This window comes from Aspergillus affinis (assembly GCF_023601865.1).
Source record: "Aspergillus affinis strain CMG 70 chromosome Unknown NODE_67_length_188854_cov_85_389176, whole genome shotgun sequence".
Taxonomy (NCBI): Eukaryota; Fungi; Ascomycota; class Eurotiomycetes; order Eurotiales; family Aspergillaceae; genus Aspergillus; species Aspergillus affinis.
In genome coordinates this window covers 170,262-188,854 of record NW_026515848.1, presented here as the reverse complement: position 1 = coordinate 188,854, position 18,593 = coordinate 170,262, and the positions used below count along the sequence as shown (strand labels likewise).

The following is an 18,593-nucleotide window of genomic DNA, read 5'->3' as shown; positions in this document are numbered from 1 at the left end:
GCGTGATCAAAAAGAGCGATCCTACTCTGTTAATTATACCAAGGGATTTATATAACCTTAGAACAGCCTTTTTGCGTAAACAACTTGCTGGATATACGCCAATTCAATATCTTCAAGAGCAGCTACTTATTCATAACTAGAAGTTTACATTTAAACAAGATATAGAGGGACGTATTACCTTTTTTATGTTTGCTTACCCAGAATCAATTTATTACGCTAATAAGTATAGTAGGGTATTTATTTTGGATTGTACCTATAAGACGAATCGCTATAAAATGCCATTACTCCATATTATAGGCGTTTTACCATCAAATACAACGTTTAGTGTTGGCTTTGCTTTATGCAAAATGAGCAGGAAGAGTCATATAAATAAGTATTAAAAACTTTCTTTTCATAGCTTGAATTCCCGATATTTCAATTACCAGTTCTTTGTACTGACCGAGATCTTGCTCTATTAGCTACACTTCGTGATAATTATCTACAGTATCCGCATTTACTTTATCTATGGCATATTAACAAGAATATAGCTGCAAAAGTAAAAGAATGCTTTAAAACTAATGAAGCATGAGATGAATTTCTCTCTGGCTGGCAGAATCTTGTAGATTTACCAACAGAGGATAAATATGAAACAAAACTATTGGATTTTGAGAGAAAATATCAATCAGTATCCCCCTACGCCTTACAATATATTAAAGAAATATGGCTAATCTATAAAGAAAAGGTCATTCGCTGTTGGACAAATCAATATTTTTATCTTGATAATTCATCAATCTCGCGTGTAGAGGGTTCACATGCCTTTCTTAAGAAGTATATACAGGCCTTGACTGGCGATATACTAACTGTCTGGAGCCGAGTGAGGCATACAATTCATAAGCAGATTGATACACTAATATATGAGATTAAATATAACCAATTGAATAGTCTTATCTTCTGCCAGTCCTTCCTATATTCAAATATTAATAGGAGAACCTCACGCTATTCACTTAATCTTATTTATAATCAAGTGGATATTGCTAAGAGAGCTACACCCCTTGCCCCTTTACTACAGTGTTCTAACGGTTTAACTAGGACAATAGGCCTTCCATGTGCCCACCGAATCGCACGGCTATTAGAGGTAAAGCAGCCTATTCCATTAACAGATATTCATCCCTTTTGGAGGCAAAATATAGTACCAGACAATCTTTCTGAGTATCTGCCATTACTCGAACCTCAACTGCCTATACCGAAGGCAAAAAGATCAGACAAAAAGAGTGGAAATTCAGATGAATTAGGTATGGAAAAGGGAACTCTAACTGCAGCTGTAACAGGCAAGAAAAAAGCACCTTCTAAATGCTTAAATTGCGGGGAAATTGGGCATACTATCAGGTCATGTAAAGAATAATAAATTCAATCAATTTGTATAGCAACTTGATGTTACGGACCCTTGCAACACTAAGAGCCGCGAGGCAGAAACGATAGGACAACAGCGGCCCGAGGTTGATGACGCTACGGAGGAAAACATGGATCACGTGATATGGTATGCCGGTACCATATGGTATACGATATACTATCGGGTATGTTGTAGACCAGATGGTATGCCGCAGACCTATATGGTATACTCTAGGAGGACTATATAAGGACGCTCATTCACCCACCTGTTAGATAGTTCTTGTTTAGTTCTTCGTGTTCAATAACAACTACATTCTTTGATAGTAACTTGTTACTGCTATTAGATTCGCCAACCACTATCACAGGAAGGTATACGTACCGACCTGGCCTTACTTCTATCTTCGCTGCATTCAGGATCCTCAGGGAGGATCACCACGGCACGCCAGTTCCAGTTAGTAGAGCCAAGGGGCTCTCAGGTTAAGTATCACCCAGGACTCAGGATCAACCAGTTGATCACCCAGTGTTTGAACTTATCTACGGTAGCAGACTTAGCGCAGCTTAGACGGATCCTAGGGTTTGACACTTGAGGCATCTTTATCATAGAAAAATTGATAAACTATCAATTCATTTAATTACATGGAATTCGATTGTGGTAAGATTACATAACAACTAATATTAGATAATCAGTTGTGGTGCCGTTAGTAAAAAACTGTGGTGTCCTTATCAATTCCCCTGAGTACACCGTAGATGAGGTAATCAAAGCAGAGCAATGCGGTGCGTTTGGGAAAGAATGAAGCAGCAATGCAATGAACAGGGAAAAACTTGGAAGAGGGGAAATTGTCCGGATTTCTAGAGCCTGCACTGTAGATAACATCATAAAAAGGGCATAAACCACTACGTGTGGTGTACACCGTAAATGCTTGCGACTAACAACTGGTTGCCCTGGAAAGTGGAATACATAAATAATGCCAACCGGTAGTTGGCGGTACCCACTTAAAGGGTCTGGAACCGCCTTCCGAAGTTACGTACCCCAGGTAACAGTGGATCCAAAAAAAAAAAAGAGAAAAAATCCAAGAACTTGGACTGAGTTCCAAAGGACCAAAAGGAGGCAGATAAGGAAAGGGGAAAAAGAGCAAGAAAAATCCAAAGGCGACTAAGAATATAAAACCACGGTCGCAACTACATACCTATGTACAGTGTACGCAGGTCCCCACTTACTCTCTTATTGTATGTATGTACGGAGGATGTACTACTCCGTATGTAGCTGCTGGGGAACCACTCTGCTGGGTGTTGAGAATTGAGAACCTGAGTGTTGACCCATCGACCAAGGCCAGCCAAGGTGGCCACCCCCTGCCTAACCAGTAACCAATAGTAATCACTAACCAGACATCGTGTTTATTCCAATTTCCAATTCCATTTCTTGACTCGTTATTCTGAAGCACAGGCTGCACGGCGCAGGCCCGACCGAACTGGGGATCGACCTAGGTGCATGCTGCCATCGAACATGTCAAATGGGTAGATTAAATCTCCCAGACTATGGAACAGTAGTTCTATTATTATTAGGGGGTCTAGCCCGAGCGGGCTACGGCGACAAAAATCTTTGCTGGTCACATGGGAGCACGGAGGCTCGGGAACGGCACCCTCATCACGGGATCACTGGGCAGCCCCACCCTCTCCCGGGGCTGCCGAGGCTCTTATTGGTGGGACAATGCTGATTTACGCCGCGTTGCCGTCATCGGACCCGCCCCCAGTCCGGCTTGGAAGAATTCCTTCAAACCCAGCCAGAAGTGTCCATGACGCACCCCCGAGGTGGAAGGTTACCCGGTCACGACTTGGTCAGGTAGACCGGCATTCCAGTCAATAAGTTTTGCCCTTCTTACTTCTTTTCTTCTCGCTCTCTCCCTTCCCTTCCTCTTCCTCGTCTTCCTCCCTCTCAATCTGCCTACCTACCCTTCGCTATCGAAGCATTGACTTGCTTGACCAAGCTCTCTCTTTCTCCCTCCCTCCCCTCGATTCCTATCCTCGTTCTCGTCAACTTAGAATTGCCATTGGTATGATTCAGCCCATACATCCACCGACTTCCACCTCTTTCCCCTTTCCCCATCCCTTTCCTTTAATTCGCGCGCCTCAGAATCGACTTTTCCGTGCCCCTCGAAATCCTCATCAGTTGCAATGGCTAACTTACCGGCTTAGTATCTTAGAAAGTTCGGGAAAAAGCATCAGCTTGACATTCCTGATCCAGTATATTTATCTTCCGTGTTAGGCCCCGACAACACTACGTGTCATGGCCGCTCGTCATTCCCGCAAACTTTTGCGACCTCTTCTCTACACATCCGCCGCAGCGGCCGCGGGAGCGGGAGTTCTCTATGTATCATATCGGCCACGTAATATCCCCGGCTCCGAAGCCCCCGCAGTTCCTCCCCCAGGTTATCGCGAGGGCAAACTTGTACCACCGAGCTTCCCAACCATCAAATCGCGGCTAGAACAGATTCAAGACCTTAAGCGCAGTTCGTCCGGAAACACTGAGGACGAGTATGATTTACTTGTCATTGGCGCCGGTGCTACTGGCTCCGGAATCGCTCTTGATGCGGCGACGCGTGGGCTGAAGGTGGCCATTGTTGAGAGAGACGACTTTAGTGCTGGAACGAGCAGCAAGAGTACGAAACTGGTGCACGGTGGTGTTCGCTACCTGGAGAAGGCCGTGTGGGAGCTGGATTACAACCAGTTAGTGTTGCGCCGAAGAATGTCTTTGTCAGATCGCGGGCTAACATGTCTGATGTCTATAGGTACGCGCTTGTGAAGGAGGCACTGAGAGAACGAAAGTATTTCCTGAACACGGCGCCTCATCTTTCGCAATGGCTTCCCATCATGGTCCCCGTGCAGAAGTGGTGGCAGGCTCCCTATTTTTGGGCTGGTACGAAATTCTACGACCTCTTGGCTGGGGCTGAAGGAATTGAGAGCTCCTATTTCCTCCCTAAAAGCAAGGCTATCGACGCTTTCCCCATGCTGAGGAAGGACAACCTCATCGGTGCCATGGTTTACTACGGTACGTGAATCCTAATACCCCTATTCCCCAACTCTCAATCTTATTGGTGTCCTAGATGGTGCCCACAACGACTCTCGGATGAATGTTTCTCTTGCGATGACGGCCGCACTGTATGGTGGGACTGTCGTCAACCACATGGAAGTCACCGGTTTGACCAAGGATGCATCGGGTAAATTGAACGGCGCACAGCTCAAAGATGTGATCACCGAAAGAAATGGACAAAAGCCAGAGCAAGTTACAGTTAAGGCGAAGGGTATCATCAACGCGACAGGCCCCTTCACCGATTCAATTAGAAAAATGGACGATCAGGAGGTGGAGGAGATTGTGGCTCCTAGCGCTGGTGTCCATGTCATCCTTCCAGGCTACTACAGTCCTTCAGATATGGGTCTCATTGACCCCTCCACCTCTGACGGGCGTGTCATCTTCTTCCTCCCGTGGCAGGGCAACACAATCGCGGGTACTACCGACCAGCCCACAGATATTACGCCACAGCCGGAGCCATCGGAGCATGACATCAACTGGATTCTTAAGGAAGTTCGGGGATACCTGGCTCCCGACATCAACGTTGAGCGGAGCGATGTCCTTGCCGCTTGGTCTGGAATCCGACCCCTCGTCCGTGATCCCAAGGTGAAAAGCTCTCAGGCGCTGGTTCGCAACCATCTTATCTCCGTTTCCCCCTCTGGCCTCTTAACGTGCGCTGGTGGAAAATGGACAACCTACCGTCAGATGGCAGAAGAAGCAGTGGATGAAGCCGTTCAAAGTTTCGGCCTCAAGCCTCGGGCCGTGCACGACTCTCCGGACATTAGTGGTGTTGGTGGAAGTGGATTGGTTGCCGACGGTGCTGTTCTGGATGGAACCTGCCAGACTCACCAGGTGCGATTAATTGGAGCCCACGGTTTTTCCAAGACCCTTTTCATCAACCTCATCCAGCACTTTGGGTTGGAGACCGACGTCGCCCAGCACCTCACGCAGTCGTACGGGGACCGAGCCTGGCAGGTTGCCGCCTTGTCGTCGCCCACTAATGCCCGATTCCCCGTTCGCGGAAACCGGATCTCGACCTTGTACCCCTTCGTTGATGGTGAAATTCGCTATGCTGTCCGCCACGAGTATGCCCAGACGGCAGTTGACGTAATTGCTCGTCGAACGCGCTTGGCGTTCCTCAATGCGGAAGCCGCGCTCGAAGCTCTTCCTAGTGTCATCGATCTGATGGGTGAAGAACTTCAATGGGATCACAACCGAAAGGACGTTGAATGGAAGGATAGCGTCCACTTCCTCTCGTCGATGGGTCTGCCTAAGAATCTGCTCTCTCTCTCGCGAGCAGAGGTGGAGTCTGGTCGGGTGAGGGATGTAGATATTGCCGAGCACAAGACGTCGCCCCGAACCAGTAAGCTAACCTGACCCCAAGATGATGCTCAAGCTGGATCATGCTAACTGATGTGCCTAGGTCCCCCGGCTGATGTGCTTGATAGCGACATTCGTCCGGAAGCAGCTCCCACTAAGTTGATCAGTGCCGACTCTCCCGCCAACAAATAAGTGAAATCTTTTAAATGCCAGTATATAGAGATTTATGTATAAGTAATTGAACACGCTGTACAGATATGACGTGAGCTGCGTAATAGGAATCACATCTGATGAATGTAGGATACGATCCAAAAGTCTGGGACGAAGGAACCTCTGCGCCGACCCCTTGGTCGCAGACGCAAGGAATTGGGCCGCTCGTTTTAAACTTTTTTTTGGATGAAGAGAATGCATGCAGGTCTTATTGTAAATTATTTTGACCACTTGGCTACGGGTTTGGCATATTAAAACGCATCTCCTCGGCGTACTGGGTCGCTTCCGAAGGGTAAGCGAAGAAAAATTGGAAAGAGAAGGGCCTCGACAGACCTGAAACGTGATAAGAAATACAGTATCGGAAAAGGGCTCGCCACAAAACAGGCAAACAGCAACGCAATGCAATTACGTATGTAGCCCAGCTATACATCGTAAAAATAAAATAAATAAAATAAAAAAGAGGGGGCAGAGAAAAGGGGGAAAAAACGAGAAAAGAAAAAGGAAGAAATGGCCAGACAACCAAGAAAGAGATGGCAGAAAAAAGTCGGCAAGAGAGATGAATGAGTAAATAAACCAGAAAAGGGAATCACGATGATAGAAACTGAGTAAAATGGAGAGAAAATGTCGTAACAGCCCCTCCGAATAACGCCGTGACGGGAGCTCTCCCAAACGAATTACCGGGCGACCAACTGACATCCATCGACCTTGTGAGCTGGATTGAACCGTGTATGTGTTTTTTTTTTCCCCTCCCCGGGCGCCCTCCTTAGATTTTGAGCCCAAGAGCTATGTGCTCTTTGAAATCATTTATCTCGTTCTCTTCCTGTCATATTTGATTTGAAGGAGGCAGTGAAGGGAAGTCAAGACGAGAAAGAGGGAAGTAGAAGGAAAACGGGATTAGAGAACACAAGAAGGAACAAGAGCGGGAAAGCCAAAGAGAAAGAGGAGAAATGAAGGGAGGAAAAGGCAGATGGATTGCAATCGGAGGTGGAGAAGAAGAGGAAGAGGCGGAAGACAGCGACAGGAGAAGAAGAAGACCTCTCCAATTCGTCCCAGAGCCAAATACTGGCATCTTTTTGTCTGGGATTTCCTGGCTCACAGGACAAATTGATTGTTCCGCTTGGGGCCGACCATGGCGTGGTTGACAACGGATGCTGCGGCAAAGATCTGAACTCTGGAACTATGTTTTGCTTCCGTCGACACTCGAGCCAGTTCCTTGATAATTATTCCAGAACCGCTCCACGGCCCTTCGCGCCACGGGCGAACCATTGAATCGCCGGAGGAAATAATTGAAGAGCGCAAACTCGTCCCGACTCAGCACGTAACTGTCGGGCTGGCTCTGTACCCTCCGCCATAGGTCTGTGATGGCGGCCTCGAGAATGTCGCTGGTCTGACGATCGATGTTTCCATCTTCGCAATTCCGAGCATGCTCTAGTGCTTGTCGAATGCGAGCCTGGTTCGCCGAGGAGGTGGAATTAGCCATCTGGGCTTTGGTTCAGAATGTCTTCCTCGCCGGAGGAGGGAAAATAACGCTGGCGACGGTGGTTGTCGTAGCCTTCACAAAGGTTGGCGAGAGGAAAAGCACGAGAATTGGAAAGGATTGAGCCTGAGGAGAAATAGCCCAGTTTGGGGTCGCAGGGGGGGAATAAGAGGAGTGAAATAATCCATCTAAAACCCTGTTGAAATTTTGCTCTTTGACAAAGCCCCCCGAACCTTTTCAAATTAACGCAGTCCAGGTGGAGCAGGGGGTGGGCTATCGTGGATCGAGTCTGCTACGGAGGGACAGAATGGGCACAGCTACTTTGACAGCGGTTTGATTGGAATCGACCTGGGTTGGTTCTTTCTATTGGATTGATCATTTGTTGCTGTTATGGCCTCCATCAATCAATGGCGTGGAAAAGAACGGGGGCACCGAAGATGGTGAGGGAATCCTAAGGTGCTCGAGAAGGAGGGAAAGAGAAGACAAGCGATACGGATTTACAGAGAGAGGAGGGAACAGAGAGAAAGAAAGAGGGAGGGAGGGAGAGAGAATGAGAGAGTGGAAGTGGTGGTGGTGGTGGTGGTGGTCTGTCCTGGTCCTCCTCAATTTGTTCTGAGCTATACTACACGATACTACGACGATGGGTTTAAGATGGGGCCGGGTTCAACAGCCATTCTCAGGAAGAAGAATCACACCATCGCATCCATCATCCAAGATGAACCGAGTCAAGAAGAGCAGAGGGCGAGGGAGCCCATCCCAAAGGCCATGTGGCGGGTGGGGTTGTGTACGGGCTCACCCGCTGTAGCAGCATGATTATATGATAGCATCGAACATTGGCGTAACGGTTTTCATCGCGTTGGGAAAGGATCCGATTTAGACTCCACGGTAGGGTAGACTAGGGTGAACACTACGCTGCTCCCGAAACGAGCAGCTGCTCCAAGAACATGGCCCGGTGGGGTTCTCTGGATATCCTGATCTCTAGACACCGTGTACTGTGTAGAACACTGGGGGTGAGTTATCACGGTTCGAGAGGATCCCTCGGGGGAATTGCAGCAAACGGCCATAAGCCCATAAGGCCCATCTCCGGAAGGCCATCCTGAGCCTAACTTCCCTAACTTCCCACAAACGGATGGTCCGGTGCATGAGTTAAGTGGGGAGCCAATGTCGTTTGCCTGGAGATGATTTGATCGCTGGGTGCCCAGGAGATTAAATGACTCGCAGCTCCGTTTTAAGAACAGAACAGAATGTAAAATTTTTTTTTTTTCCTTTCCCATATTTTTCGTTCGAATTTCTCGTTCGTTTCTTGCTGGGTCACGCAGAGACACCTCGGCCTTGGATCATGCCATGGTATGATGGTATGGAGTTGGGTTTATATAAAAAAAATAGATTGATAATATAAGATTAATCAATGAGACAGGAGGGAAAGAGGAGACCCCATCCCCATCAGAAGCCTGAGAGCAACGAGAACTCGGTGTACTCCGTATGAGGAGTTGAGGACCGTCAACCGCGCCCACCTTCCCGAATTTCCAATTTCCTCCCTCAGACTGGGCTGACTAACCCGGATTGTTCCCACCCCACCCACTCCGTAGACACTAACAGTCCACCACAGACCACTCTAGAGAACTGAGAACTTCAATCCAATTTTCAATATTCCCGACTATCCGGTCCTGGTTCTACTTGCTGTTTCGAACTCCGAGACGGGCATCCCTGGAGCAGCATGGTGTACTATTTCACGTCGAAGGTGGTTGACCCAGCTGCTTTTATCTACGTAGGGAAAGACAAATTCGAGAGTACGACATTCAATATCTACCTCATGCGACAGTCCCAATGTCTGATCAATCCGTTTTAACTAGATGAGGGTCTCATCGAACATGGACTAGAAAAGGATGTTTGGTACGGTGTCCGTTCTTTCCACCTTTTCAGGCCGCACGCGCTAATGGTTGACGCTTGCTCGACCTTGCAGGGTTCGTCTACGCGATTAATCCTGGCCCGGGGAGCAAGTCTAACCCGCCGTCTAGTTCCACGTCGATAACCTCTCCAGTGCGCATGTTTATCTCCGCCTACGCGATGACGAGCAATGGGACAACATCCCGCAGCCGCTCTTGGAGGATTGTGCGCAACTTACCAAGGCAAATTCAATTGAAGGTCGGCTAGACAAGATCGCAACCGAGGCGCTGGAATCGAAGCGAGAATGACTCACACAATCAGTTCAAACAGGGAACAAAAAAGACAACGTCACGATAATCTATACCCCGTGGTCCAACCTCATGAAAGACGGCTCCATGGCAACGGGACAGGTCTCTTTCCATAACCCCAAATTGGTCCGTAAAGTGCTCGTTCGAGAACGCGAAAATGTCATCGTCAACCGGCTCAACAAGACGCGCGAGGAGAAGTTTCCCGATCTTAGGGCGGAAAAAGAAGAGTTTCTGAAAATGAAGAGGAGGGGCGAGAGAAAGTTCAGAGACGAACAACGCACCAAGGAAAAGCAGGAGAAGAGAGAGAGGGAACAGCTCAAGTGGCAGAAAGAGCATGCCTATGATGATCTGTTGAGTGAGGAGAATGTACAGCAAAGCAACAACCAGGATCGAGATCCTGACTTCCTAGATGACTTCATGTGATCTCACAACAACCCTCATAGCAACGACAACTATCCCTGAAATCCCAAGCACCTAAGAAAAGAGGTTATCTGCTACCCGAGCAGTTGGACTGTTCACACACCGCATAGCATAAATTCAGTGGAGCGAAGGGACATTTGCCCCTTGGGTGCGCTGGCCCTGGTCCGGGGTTCTAGCCGGCCTTATTCGTCGCCATGCAGTTATTACTCTGGCAGCCAATCTCTTACCTTATATCTCTTCTTGGGTCTTTTCACTGACTCCATAATGAGGATGGTTTGTGCACCATGTTTTGTTGCGCCAGTGAACATTTGAAGAGGAAGAATACGGAGTGAAGGGACAGGGATGGATTTCAAGGAGGAGGTGAGAAAAAGAAAGGAGGGGAAAAAGAAACACAGTAGAAATCGTATCACAATCAATAGTAAAAATTCTTTGGCCTCTTAGCTATCTAGCGAAGAAATATCTGGTGGTAAATCAAGTAACTATGATCTTGCGTACCTAAGCGAGAGAGGTAACTACGGACTTCGGGAGGAATCCAAGGGCGCTAGCGGTGTTGACAACTATGGCCCGTACGGATACTTGATTACCCCCCCCCAGTGCAGTTCAGGCAATACCCAGCCACCAAAAGTTCCAGATATTCCCACCAGTCCCTCTGGGGAAATCTAACGGAAAATGCCTGAAGGTATCTTCATCCGTTCTCATCAATTAAGACCCTGCGTTCCGTTTCACTGACTGTGACTGGCAAGGCGGAAAATCGAAGAACAAGAAAAGGAACGCGGCCGCCGCAAAAGCAGTGGAAGATGGCTACAAGCCGCCTAAGAGTACGGAAGTAGCTGGTGATATTTCGGAACCTTCAAATGCAAATGTACGTCAATCCGCGGAACGAATTTAATTGTCTAAGGCTAACTGAATCGGAACTCCCGGCTGTGCAGTCCCACGCCATCGAGAATAATCCCACGCAGACCCAGGAAACCGAAACAAACAATGACGACGCGAACTCGCACGATGACTCGAAGGGTGGACTCGCGGGTGATCAGGAATCGTCACCCACCGGTGGTGATACTGGGCGTACGCACAATGGAAACACGACGCCTCCCGACGCGCTACAGTCGAAGGATAGATTTGACACCCTGATACGTGATAGAGACTCATTACGTGCCGAAGTAACGGATATGCGGAAGTCCTTGGAAGAGATACAGTCCAAGCATCACGCGGACATGGAAACGCTGCAGCACAAATTGGATGACGCGGAGAGCAAAAAGGAACACGCCGAGTCACAATTCCAAAAACTCCTGGAGAGGGTGAACATAATCAAGTCGCAACTAGGTGAAAGGCTGAAAGAAGATGCTGTAAGTACTGCCCAGCCGCTCTGGAGCTACCTCGGTTTTATTAACCTCTCAACAGGAGGAGATTGGGCAAGCAAGACTCCAAATCCAGGAGCTGGAGGAACGGAATTCGACTTTGAAAGAAGAGATCCAATTAAAGAACTCGAGAATAAACGAGCTTACAGAGGATAGCGAGCAGAAGATGAAAGAAATCTCAATCCTGCGAGACAGGACCAATCTATCCCAGCAGAACTGGTTGAAGGAGAAGGAAGAGCTTCTGGAACAAGAGTCATATCTTCAGTCGGAATTCGAGCAAGCGAAGGAGGCTATGCATAACTGGGAGGTTCTTGCTATGGAAGAGCGCTCTATCCGGGAGAATCTTGGAGATAAGGCCATGGATCTCGAGGAACAAGTAGCGAATCTTAGAGAGGACTACGAAAAAGCTACTGCCGAACGTGATTCTCAGATGGCGACGGCAGATGGCTTGCAGCGTGCTTTGCAAGAGATTCAGTCAGGTGAGTAGGCCCTTTTAAATTTCATGGAATATTGTCAATGCTAATCCACCCCAGCTCGCAAGCAGGAACTTCGTGAGCTTGTAGAGAGCTCCGATGCCCAGCTAGAGAGGCTCAAAGAGTCCCTTCAGAGTGCGGAGAAGAAAGCGACAGACGCCGGCCAAGCTCTCCAAGAAGTCCAGAACGAGCTCGAGCGAGTGAGGCCATTTGAGAAGGAAGTTAGGGAGAAAAACCTGTTGATCGGAAAGCTCAGACATGAGGCAGTCACGCTGAATGACCATCTAACAAAGGCCTTGCGTTTTCTCAAGAAAGGGAAACCGGAAGACAACGTGGACAGGTATGTTCTGTCGATGAAAGGCTCTACAGCTATAGTCCACTTCCTGTTTCTTGTGTACTTACTTGTTTCCTAAGACATATTGTTACGAACCATCTCTTGCATTTTTTGGCCCTGGATCGGTCCGATCCAAAGAAATTCCAAATCCTGCAGCTCATTGCAGCACTTCTGGGTTGGACAGACGGTAGGTTTCTCCCTTTTAACCACCTGGGGCAAGGGATTGTGCTGATTGCATATACAGAACAACGTGAACAGGCCGGTTTAGCACGTCCCGGGGCTTCCAGCTTCACAGGAAAACTCCGAGTACCTGGCACACCAGTTCACCGTACACCCAGTACTCCAACTTTAGCCACGGAATTTCTGGACAACGGAACCACAAGCAAGGAGTCACTGGCGGAGCTCTGGTCCAATTTCCTCGAGCAGGAGTCGCAGGCTTCACAAGAAAACAATACCTAGAGAAGGCCATGAGTAATTCATAGTCAGCGATGCAGCAAGGTGGCCACAATAGATGTTGATTTGTCTGTTCACCTACACGAACCGCGATTGTATATACTAGTTGAACCCAAGCCTAAAATGATAAAGCAAGAGGCAGGTCCTTATCAGCTTCACAACTGATCGTTGTAGGGGTTGTCTCACCGCCTGCATTTTTGCCCGACCCGCCTGCCGGCTGATTTGCGAAGAGCCCGCGGCCTTTATTATGATCCCCCACTTCCCCTGTGGAGAGAAATTCGAGTTCTATGCATAACTTTCTGAATTCTTGGAATTCCCTCTCCTTGTCCTTTATTACTAAATCATCAACCGTTGGTCTTCGCTGCCGAACCTGGACCATGGCTACGAACGCTGGTATTCGCCTACGATCCGCCCCGTGCGCCAGAACCTGCGGTCTTGCTAACCGGAATCGCAGTACATAAATTCCGCCCGGTGGTCGTATCAGGCCCCTCCGGCACGGGAAAGTCGACGTTGCTCAAGAGACTCTTCGCTGAGTACCCCGATACTTTTGGGTTTTCAATTTCCCGTCCGTTTTCCCCGATTACCCACATCCAAAATGCATGTTGAGACACTGAACATTGCCCGAACGATTCAGATACCACTCGGGCACCTCGACCGGGCGAAGAGAACGGGCGTGAGTACCATTTCACAACCAAGGAGGATTTTTTGGACCTTGTAGCCCGAAACGGCTTCATCGAGCATGCGCAGTTTGGAGGCAACCACTACGGCACCAGCGTCCAAGCGGTCAAGGATATTGCGGAGAGGAGCAGAATCTGCATCCTTGACATTGAAATGGAGGTAATAACAATCAACTTCCCGATGATTTCTGTCAGGAAGTGCGCATTTGGAGAACTTCTCACTTGAGTGAAGATGAAAATAACGGAGTGGAGAGATACTGACCTCATACGATTCCAATAGGGAGTGAAGCAAGTCAAGCGCACAGATCTGAATGCTCGCTTCTTGTTCCTTGCACCGCCATCAGTTGAGGAACTCGAAAAGAGACTGCGCGGGAGAGGTACGGAGACGGAAGACAGTCTGAAGTAAGTCCAGAGTTCCCTAATTTTGATCGTCGAGATCGACGCCTGCTAACTGGAATGAAGCAAACGTCTCGCACAAGCCAAAAACGAACTCGAATTCTCCAAGCAGCCAGGTGCCCACGATAAGATTGTTGTGAACGACGATCTCGAGAAGGCCTACGTAGACTTGAGGGATTGGATTGTTGATGGCGGCCGATTCGGTGCGGCGCAATAAGGGTTTCTCGGTATATTTCGAAGCCACTGTTTTTGATAGTCCATCTCTCTGGTTTAAGGTTGTGGTGTCTTATATCTAGAACCCGTAGACAAACTTTTCAGCAAGAACTGAAATTGAGGATGTTTAAGTACATGAAATGACGGCAAAGGACGCCACGCGTTCCCGATGCAAATCAGTTGATTCATCTGCTCGGTAACGACACCATGAACAGGTAATTTTAGGAAGGACTGTATTCTCTGCAGAGGATATATTAAGACAGAAACTAGTACGAAAAAAAAAACAGCCTAAAGTTAAAAAAGAATATCTGTAAGGGTCTGCTGGCATGAAGTTATTGCTATGGGGAAGAGAAAATTGGAGAGGGCAGGAATATTGCTGGAACTGTCCTCCAAATACAGTCCGGTCAAGTTCGGAGATCGGCAATCAAGAACACTGAAATCCATCCGTAGCGGAAGCGAGTGATTAGTAGCCGTTCATAGTCATTCGCTGCGAGTTGCGGCTCAGTTCTCTGTCGGCAGAGGGACTGATGGGTCGGCTACCGCCAGAATGGCCTCCTGCAGCGCTGCTCTCCTTCAGTGCAAGAAGTTGCTTGGCACGGAACGTCTCATAGTGGATCTGGCTTGTTGTTTCGATGAGATCCTGGAGATGGGTGCGAGTCAGGAAGTTCCTCAAATACACAAACTCGCAATGGTTCTCATCCTCCACATTGATGACACCCCATCGGTTCTGACGACCACGAACTTGTTGACCATTGACAACGATATTTTTCTCACTACCGACGACGGCGAATGGGATGATATCCTGCGTAGCGGTTAGAAAGTGTGCAAATACCAGGCTACTGCGCCGATCTCATACCTTGATCTGGACATTGACGGCTCGCTCTTCATCGTCGAGCTCATCGTTGTCGTAGGGGTACATCTTCAGGTTGTGGAAAGCAAATTCCTCCTTGATCCGCTCCTTGAACGCCTGGCGTTCCTCAAGGGTGAGAGAATCGGATTTGGCGATGACGGGAACGACATTGACAACGTCGGACAACTTTTTCAGGACCACGATGTCAATTGGTTTGAGACTAAACGAATAGAGAGTAAGTTTCCGACCTATATCAGCACGGGAGTCGCCAGAGCTTACGCATGCCCAGATGGTTGTATGAAGAACAAGCAGCAGTGAATGCGGGTGTCTTGAATGTAGCGGTCGCGCTGAGCAGTCAATTCTTTTCGGAGGTAGGCAGAATGCTGGTCTTTAATGTATTTCACAATCGGGTCCCAGCTGTGAACCGGTCAGCCTGGTCGTCATGAAGTCATGAAGTCATGGAGGGGGTGGTTCAATATACCATCTGTCGTTGTTGACTTGATCACCGTACCCAGGGGTGTCAACAATGTTGAGCCTGAGACGCACTCCGTTTTCCTCAATGACTGGAATTCCAATTTTTAGCCATGTACCCCTCTCATTGATCGGCAGTGCAACATACTATGGGAAGCGGCCTGGATCTCAGTGGTTGACCGCACAGGCTCATTGGGGGTGAGGCGGCCCTTTGAGTCAATCAAATGAGAGGCAAAGATGGTGTTAATCAGGGTGGATTTACCCAGACCGGTTTGACCTGCGCATGGATCAGCATTGCACTTAGGAGAAGATTATCCCAGCGCTTTGTGGAACCTACCAACACACATAACGTTGAATTGGAAACCACGTTTCAGCAGCTTCCGCTCAATCTGCGAGGTGATGCTATCGAAACCGACATGGCTGCGAGGGAAAACGGAAGCCGGGGAGGCCGAGGTCGAGCTAGCTGCGGCGGCCATGGTCAAGCAAGACGAATCGAGCGAGTGGGTAAGTGGAAGGAAGAGTTGCGGAAAGAGGGGAGTAAACAGTGGTTGATTGTTATCTGGAGGTTGAACGACGGACTGGGGTGGTTAAGGGGAGCGAGAGAGAGAAGACGAAGACGACGACGACTAAGGAGATAAGCAATGTCCACCAAGAAGGGCTAGAGCACGAAAGATCAGCTGTATTCGACCCCCAGAATGCCAGTCGGTCTGGAGGAAGGGAGATGCAATGCAATCCTCTGGACCCCTTTAACTGTCTTCGCGACTCTCAGGGGCCCGCTAGTCCGTGTTGGGCCTAGCGCTGTCTCCAGATCCGAATCCAGCAAACCCGAGCCTGAAAAGCTTCAGTCGGCCTTTCCTCCCCGTTTTCAGCACCGAGCCCACCCTGCTTTCTCTTCGCCGATGGCCTCCCCTACCATGTCAATCGCTGCCGTCCGATGGTCTCGAGTTCTCCTGGGCTCCACCCCCGCCCTGAACCCCTGGAGGCCCGCTGCCTTCGCCTTGAATGTCCCCGGCCTGCTCTCCGGCATTTGGGATTCCGTCCTCCGCGCCGTGCCCAAGAAGAAAACCTCGCACATGAAGAAACGCCATAGGCAAATGGCAGGAAAGGCGTTGAAGGACGTGAAGAACCTTAATACCTGCCCCGGGTGCGGTCAAATCAAGCGCGCGCATGTTCTATGTCCGCACTGCGTTGCCAGTATGTTTCTTTCGTCTCATCCCACGCTTTACAATTCTACGTCCGAGACTAACCATGCGCCTGTATCTAGATATCAAGAAAGAATGGGGCAATATCCAAACGGCATAATGAATATCAAGACTACTAGAAGGGGAGGGGAATTCAGGCCCTAGGGACTAGGTGGGGGGAGGGACAAGGAAAAGAAAGAATGACTCTAGTCTTGCAACTCAAGGCTGTATTTGTACTGTTAATTTTGATATGTGGTTTTCTCGCGGGATATATATGAGGTGTAGGATAAATGCTGCATGGCAATTGGCGTCTGGGTATATTATGGTGAATTTATGGGCTTGTTTCCCTGTACATTTGACGGAAGCCGTTTTGGACGATCTGACTCCTCGGTCGCTTGCAATCTTAGAAGTAAATAAATAAGAGGATGAGCACTGGGAATGCGTATGCTGAAATAGACCTGCGTATGAATTTGAGTCTTCCGGTTGATTTCTAAGAGGACGATCGTTGGCTGAAGATATCCAACCGGTCCATGATCTCATCCGGCAACGGTCAGCGATTTGTCCCACTATTTGTCCGCCATCGCTCCAAGTCGCATCGACCTCAGCTTCTCCCAACCCCCGTCCCCGGCGGACCGAAGAACCTATTCCTTGTTTCATTCTGCTATACGAAAAATGGTAAGAAGGCGCGGACGGGACTCAATGTCTTTTGTATTGCACCAAGCTCTAACATGACCAAATCGTTTTTACCAGTCGAAACAATATCTCTCATGTGGTTCCGCCGACGATGGTACGCCTAGAATTTACAGCTCCCTCTTAGGCCTCTAGCCCTTTTCCCTTTGGCTTTCTTCACTAACCTAAATATAGCGCATCCGATTGACATATTCTCGTTGGCCGTAACCGATAACCAAGTGTTGTCGGCGTCGGGGGCATCTGCACTTAAAGTCCATTCAACCACTGACCCCGAGTTTCCGCTTGTACAGTCAATTGACGGAGCCCACAAGGCTGGATGCCATCAAGTGGTCACAAATGGAAATGGATTAAGGGCAATAAGCGTCGGCTTTAGTGGTGAAATCAAGGTCTGGGGTTGTCACGATGGAACTTGGTCACAAGATGAGTCCGTCTCAGGTAAGTGGAACTCTGCGCAGTGATGGCTTGTCCCCTTGACCTATGCGGCGAAAACTCAAAGCAACTTGTAAGCTGACCTATGAGCAGTTGGCAGCACAGGATCAGCCGACGTCTGGGCCGTGTCTCTGTCGCAAGATGGTCAATATCTCGCGGGCGTTAGCCAAGATGGGCACATTAAGGTCTGGGATTTAAAGTCCAACGGTGAACAGATACGTGACTATGAGACCAAAGGGAGCTTTGGCACTTGCTTAGATATGGTAGTAACTCCCTGACCGAGTATGCTAAATCCTTGTGGGCTGACACGTACTGTACAGTCTGCGGATGGCCGCTTCATAGCCAGTGGGCATGAAAATGGCAGCATTTACATCTTCAGTACAGAAACGGGTCGTATGCCTTTCAGTTTGGCTGGTGAGTTTTCGAACTGGAACTTCTTAATATATGCGCTTAGTACCATTGTCACTAATGCCTTGCAGGGTTGGTCAAGCCCGTAAGGACCGTTGCGTTCTCTCCCGGCGGTAAGTTTCTCGCCGCCGCTGGAGATTCTAAGATCATCGTCCTCTACGACACATCATCCGGCGAGCAGGTCGCTAACTTTTCGGGACACTCGGCCTGGGTCCTATCGCTTTCCTGGAGCCTCACGGGAGAGTATCTATTGAGTGGGTATGTACACTTGATGCTGCTCCTCCTTGCAACCCATGTTACCATGTGTGATATGAGACTAACTATTCACCAGTTCATTCGACGGGAAAGTCAAAGTATGGTCAATTGATACCAGGGCATGTGTTGCAACCCACTGCGAGACCGAGAAGGCAATTTGGAGCGTCAAGTGGGTCCCGAAGATCGGGAGATCAGAGGGGTTCGCAACTTGTGGTGCGAATCGAAGCATAGCATTCTATAGGGAGGCTACCGGAGGCTAAGAACTCGGAATGTACACCTGATTCCATCGTGACTGTGCCGGGATGGAAAATTAGACGAATGCTCTTTCTTTCTCTTCTTAAATCGATT

The 18,593-nt window shown here is 48.8% G+C and overlaps 7 protein-coding genes across 7 annotated transcripts; 5 read left to right on the top strand and 2 right to left on the bottom strand.

Moving 5' to 3' along the window:
* Positions 1 to 3,652: 3,652 nt before the first annotated feature.
* KD926_009411 (glycerol-3-phosphate dehydrogenase GUT2) lies at positions 3,653 to 5,947 on the top strand (the record flags this gene model as incomplete). Its single annotated transcript, XM_053102045.1, has 4 exons — positions 3,653 to 4,092; positions 4,155 to 4,414; positions 4,470 to 5,798; positions 5,859 to 5,947. The coding sequence occupies 4 exons, from the start codon at positions 3,653 to 3,655 to the stop codon at positions 5,945 to 5,947; spliced, it is 2,118 nt and encodes a 705-aa protein (XP_052954517.1).
* A 1,195-nt stretch (positions 5,948 to 7,142) lies between these two features.
* Positions 7,143 to 7,445, bottom strand: KD926_009410 (uncharacterized protein; the record flags this gene model as incomplete). The annotated part of the gene is made up of 1 exon (XM_053102044.1): positions 7,143 to 7,445. The coding sequence occupies one exon, from the start codon at positions 7,443 to 7,445 to the stop codon at positions 7,143 to 7,145; it is 303 nt and encodes a 100-aa protein (XP_052954516.1).
* Positions 7,446 to 9,709: 2,264 nt separating this feature from the next.
* KD926_009409 (putative DUF814 domain protein) lies at positions 9,710 to 10,060 on the top strand (the record flags this gene model as incomplete). The annotated part of the gene is made up of 1 exon (XM_053102043.1): positions 9,710 to 10,060. One exon carries the CDS (start codon positions 9,710 to 9,712, stop codon positions 10,058 to 10,060), a length of 351 nt encoding a protein of 116 aa, XP_052954515.1.
* Positions 10,061 to 10,726: 666 nt separating this feature from the next.
* KD926_009408 (putative Golgi matrix protein) lies at positions 10,727 to 12,681 on the top strand (the record flags this gene model as incomplete). The annotated part of the gene is made up of 7 exons (XM_053102042.1): positions 10,727 to 10,736; positions 10,801 to 10,919; positions 10,987 to 11,403; positions 11,459 to 11,894; positions 11,949 to 12,228; positions 12,303 to 12,409; positions 12,467 to 12,681. The coding sequence occupies 7 exons, from the start codon at positions 10,727 to 10,729 to the stop codon at positions 12,679 to 12,681; spliced, it is 1,584 nt and encodes a 527-aa protein (XP_052954514.1).
* A 371-nt stretch (positions 12,682 to 13,052) lies between these two features.
* KD926_009407 (guanylate kinase) lies at positions 13,053 to 13,965 on the top strand (the record flags this gene model as incomplete). The annotated part of the gene is made up of 5 exons (XM_053102040.1): positions 13,053 to 13,068; positions 13,130 to 13,240; positions 13,310 to 13,512; positions 13,633 to 13,754; positions 13,815 to 13,965. The coding sequence occupies 5 exons, from the start codon at positions 13,053 to 13,055 to the stop codon at positions 13,963 to 13,965; spliced, it is 603 nt and encodes a 200-aa protein (XP_052954513.1).
* A 459-nt stretch (positions 13,966 to 14,424) lies between these two features.
* aspD (septin aspD) lies at positions 14,425 to 15,758 on the bottom strand (the record flags this gene model as incomplete). Its single annotated transcript, XM_053102039.1, has 6 exons — positions 14,425 to 14,763; positions 14,818 to 15,031; positions 15,091 to 15,228; positions 15,293 to 15,374; positions 15,431 to 15,559; positions 15,620 to 15,758. 6 exons carry the CDS (start codon positions 15,756 to 15,758, stop codon positions 14,425 to 14,427), a joined length of 1,041 nt encoding a protein of 346 aa, XP_052954512.1.
* Positions 15,759 to 16,181: 423 nt separating this feature from the next.
* KD926_009405 (SKI complex subunit WD repeat protein SKI8) lies at positions 16,182 to 18,505 on the top strand (the record flags this gene model as incomplete). The annotated part of the gene is made up of 6 exons (XM_053102038.1): positions 16,182 to 16,476; positions 17,328 to 17,588; positions 17,676 to 17,845; positions 17,903 to 17,996; positions 18,062 to 18,248; positions 18,322 to 18,505. The coding sequence occupies 6 exons, from the start codon at positions 16,182 to 16,184 to the stop codon at positions 18,503 to 18,505; spliced, it is 1,191 nt and encodes a 396-aa protein (XP_052954511.1).
* Positions 18,506 to 18,593: the final 88 nt, after the last annotated feature.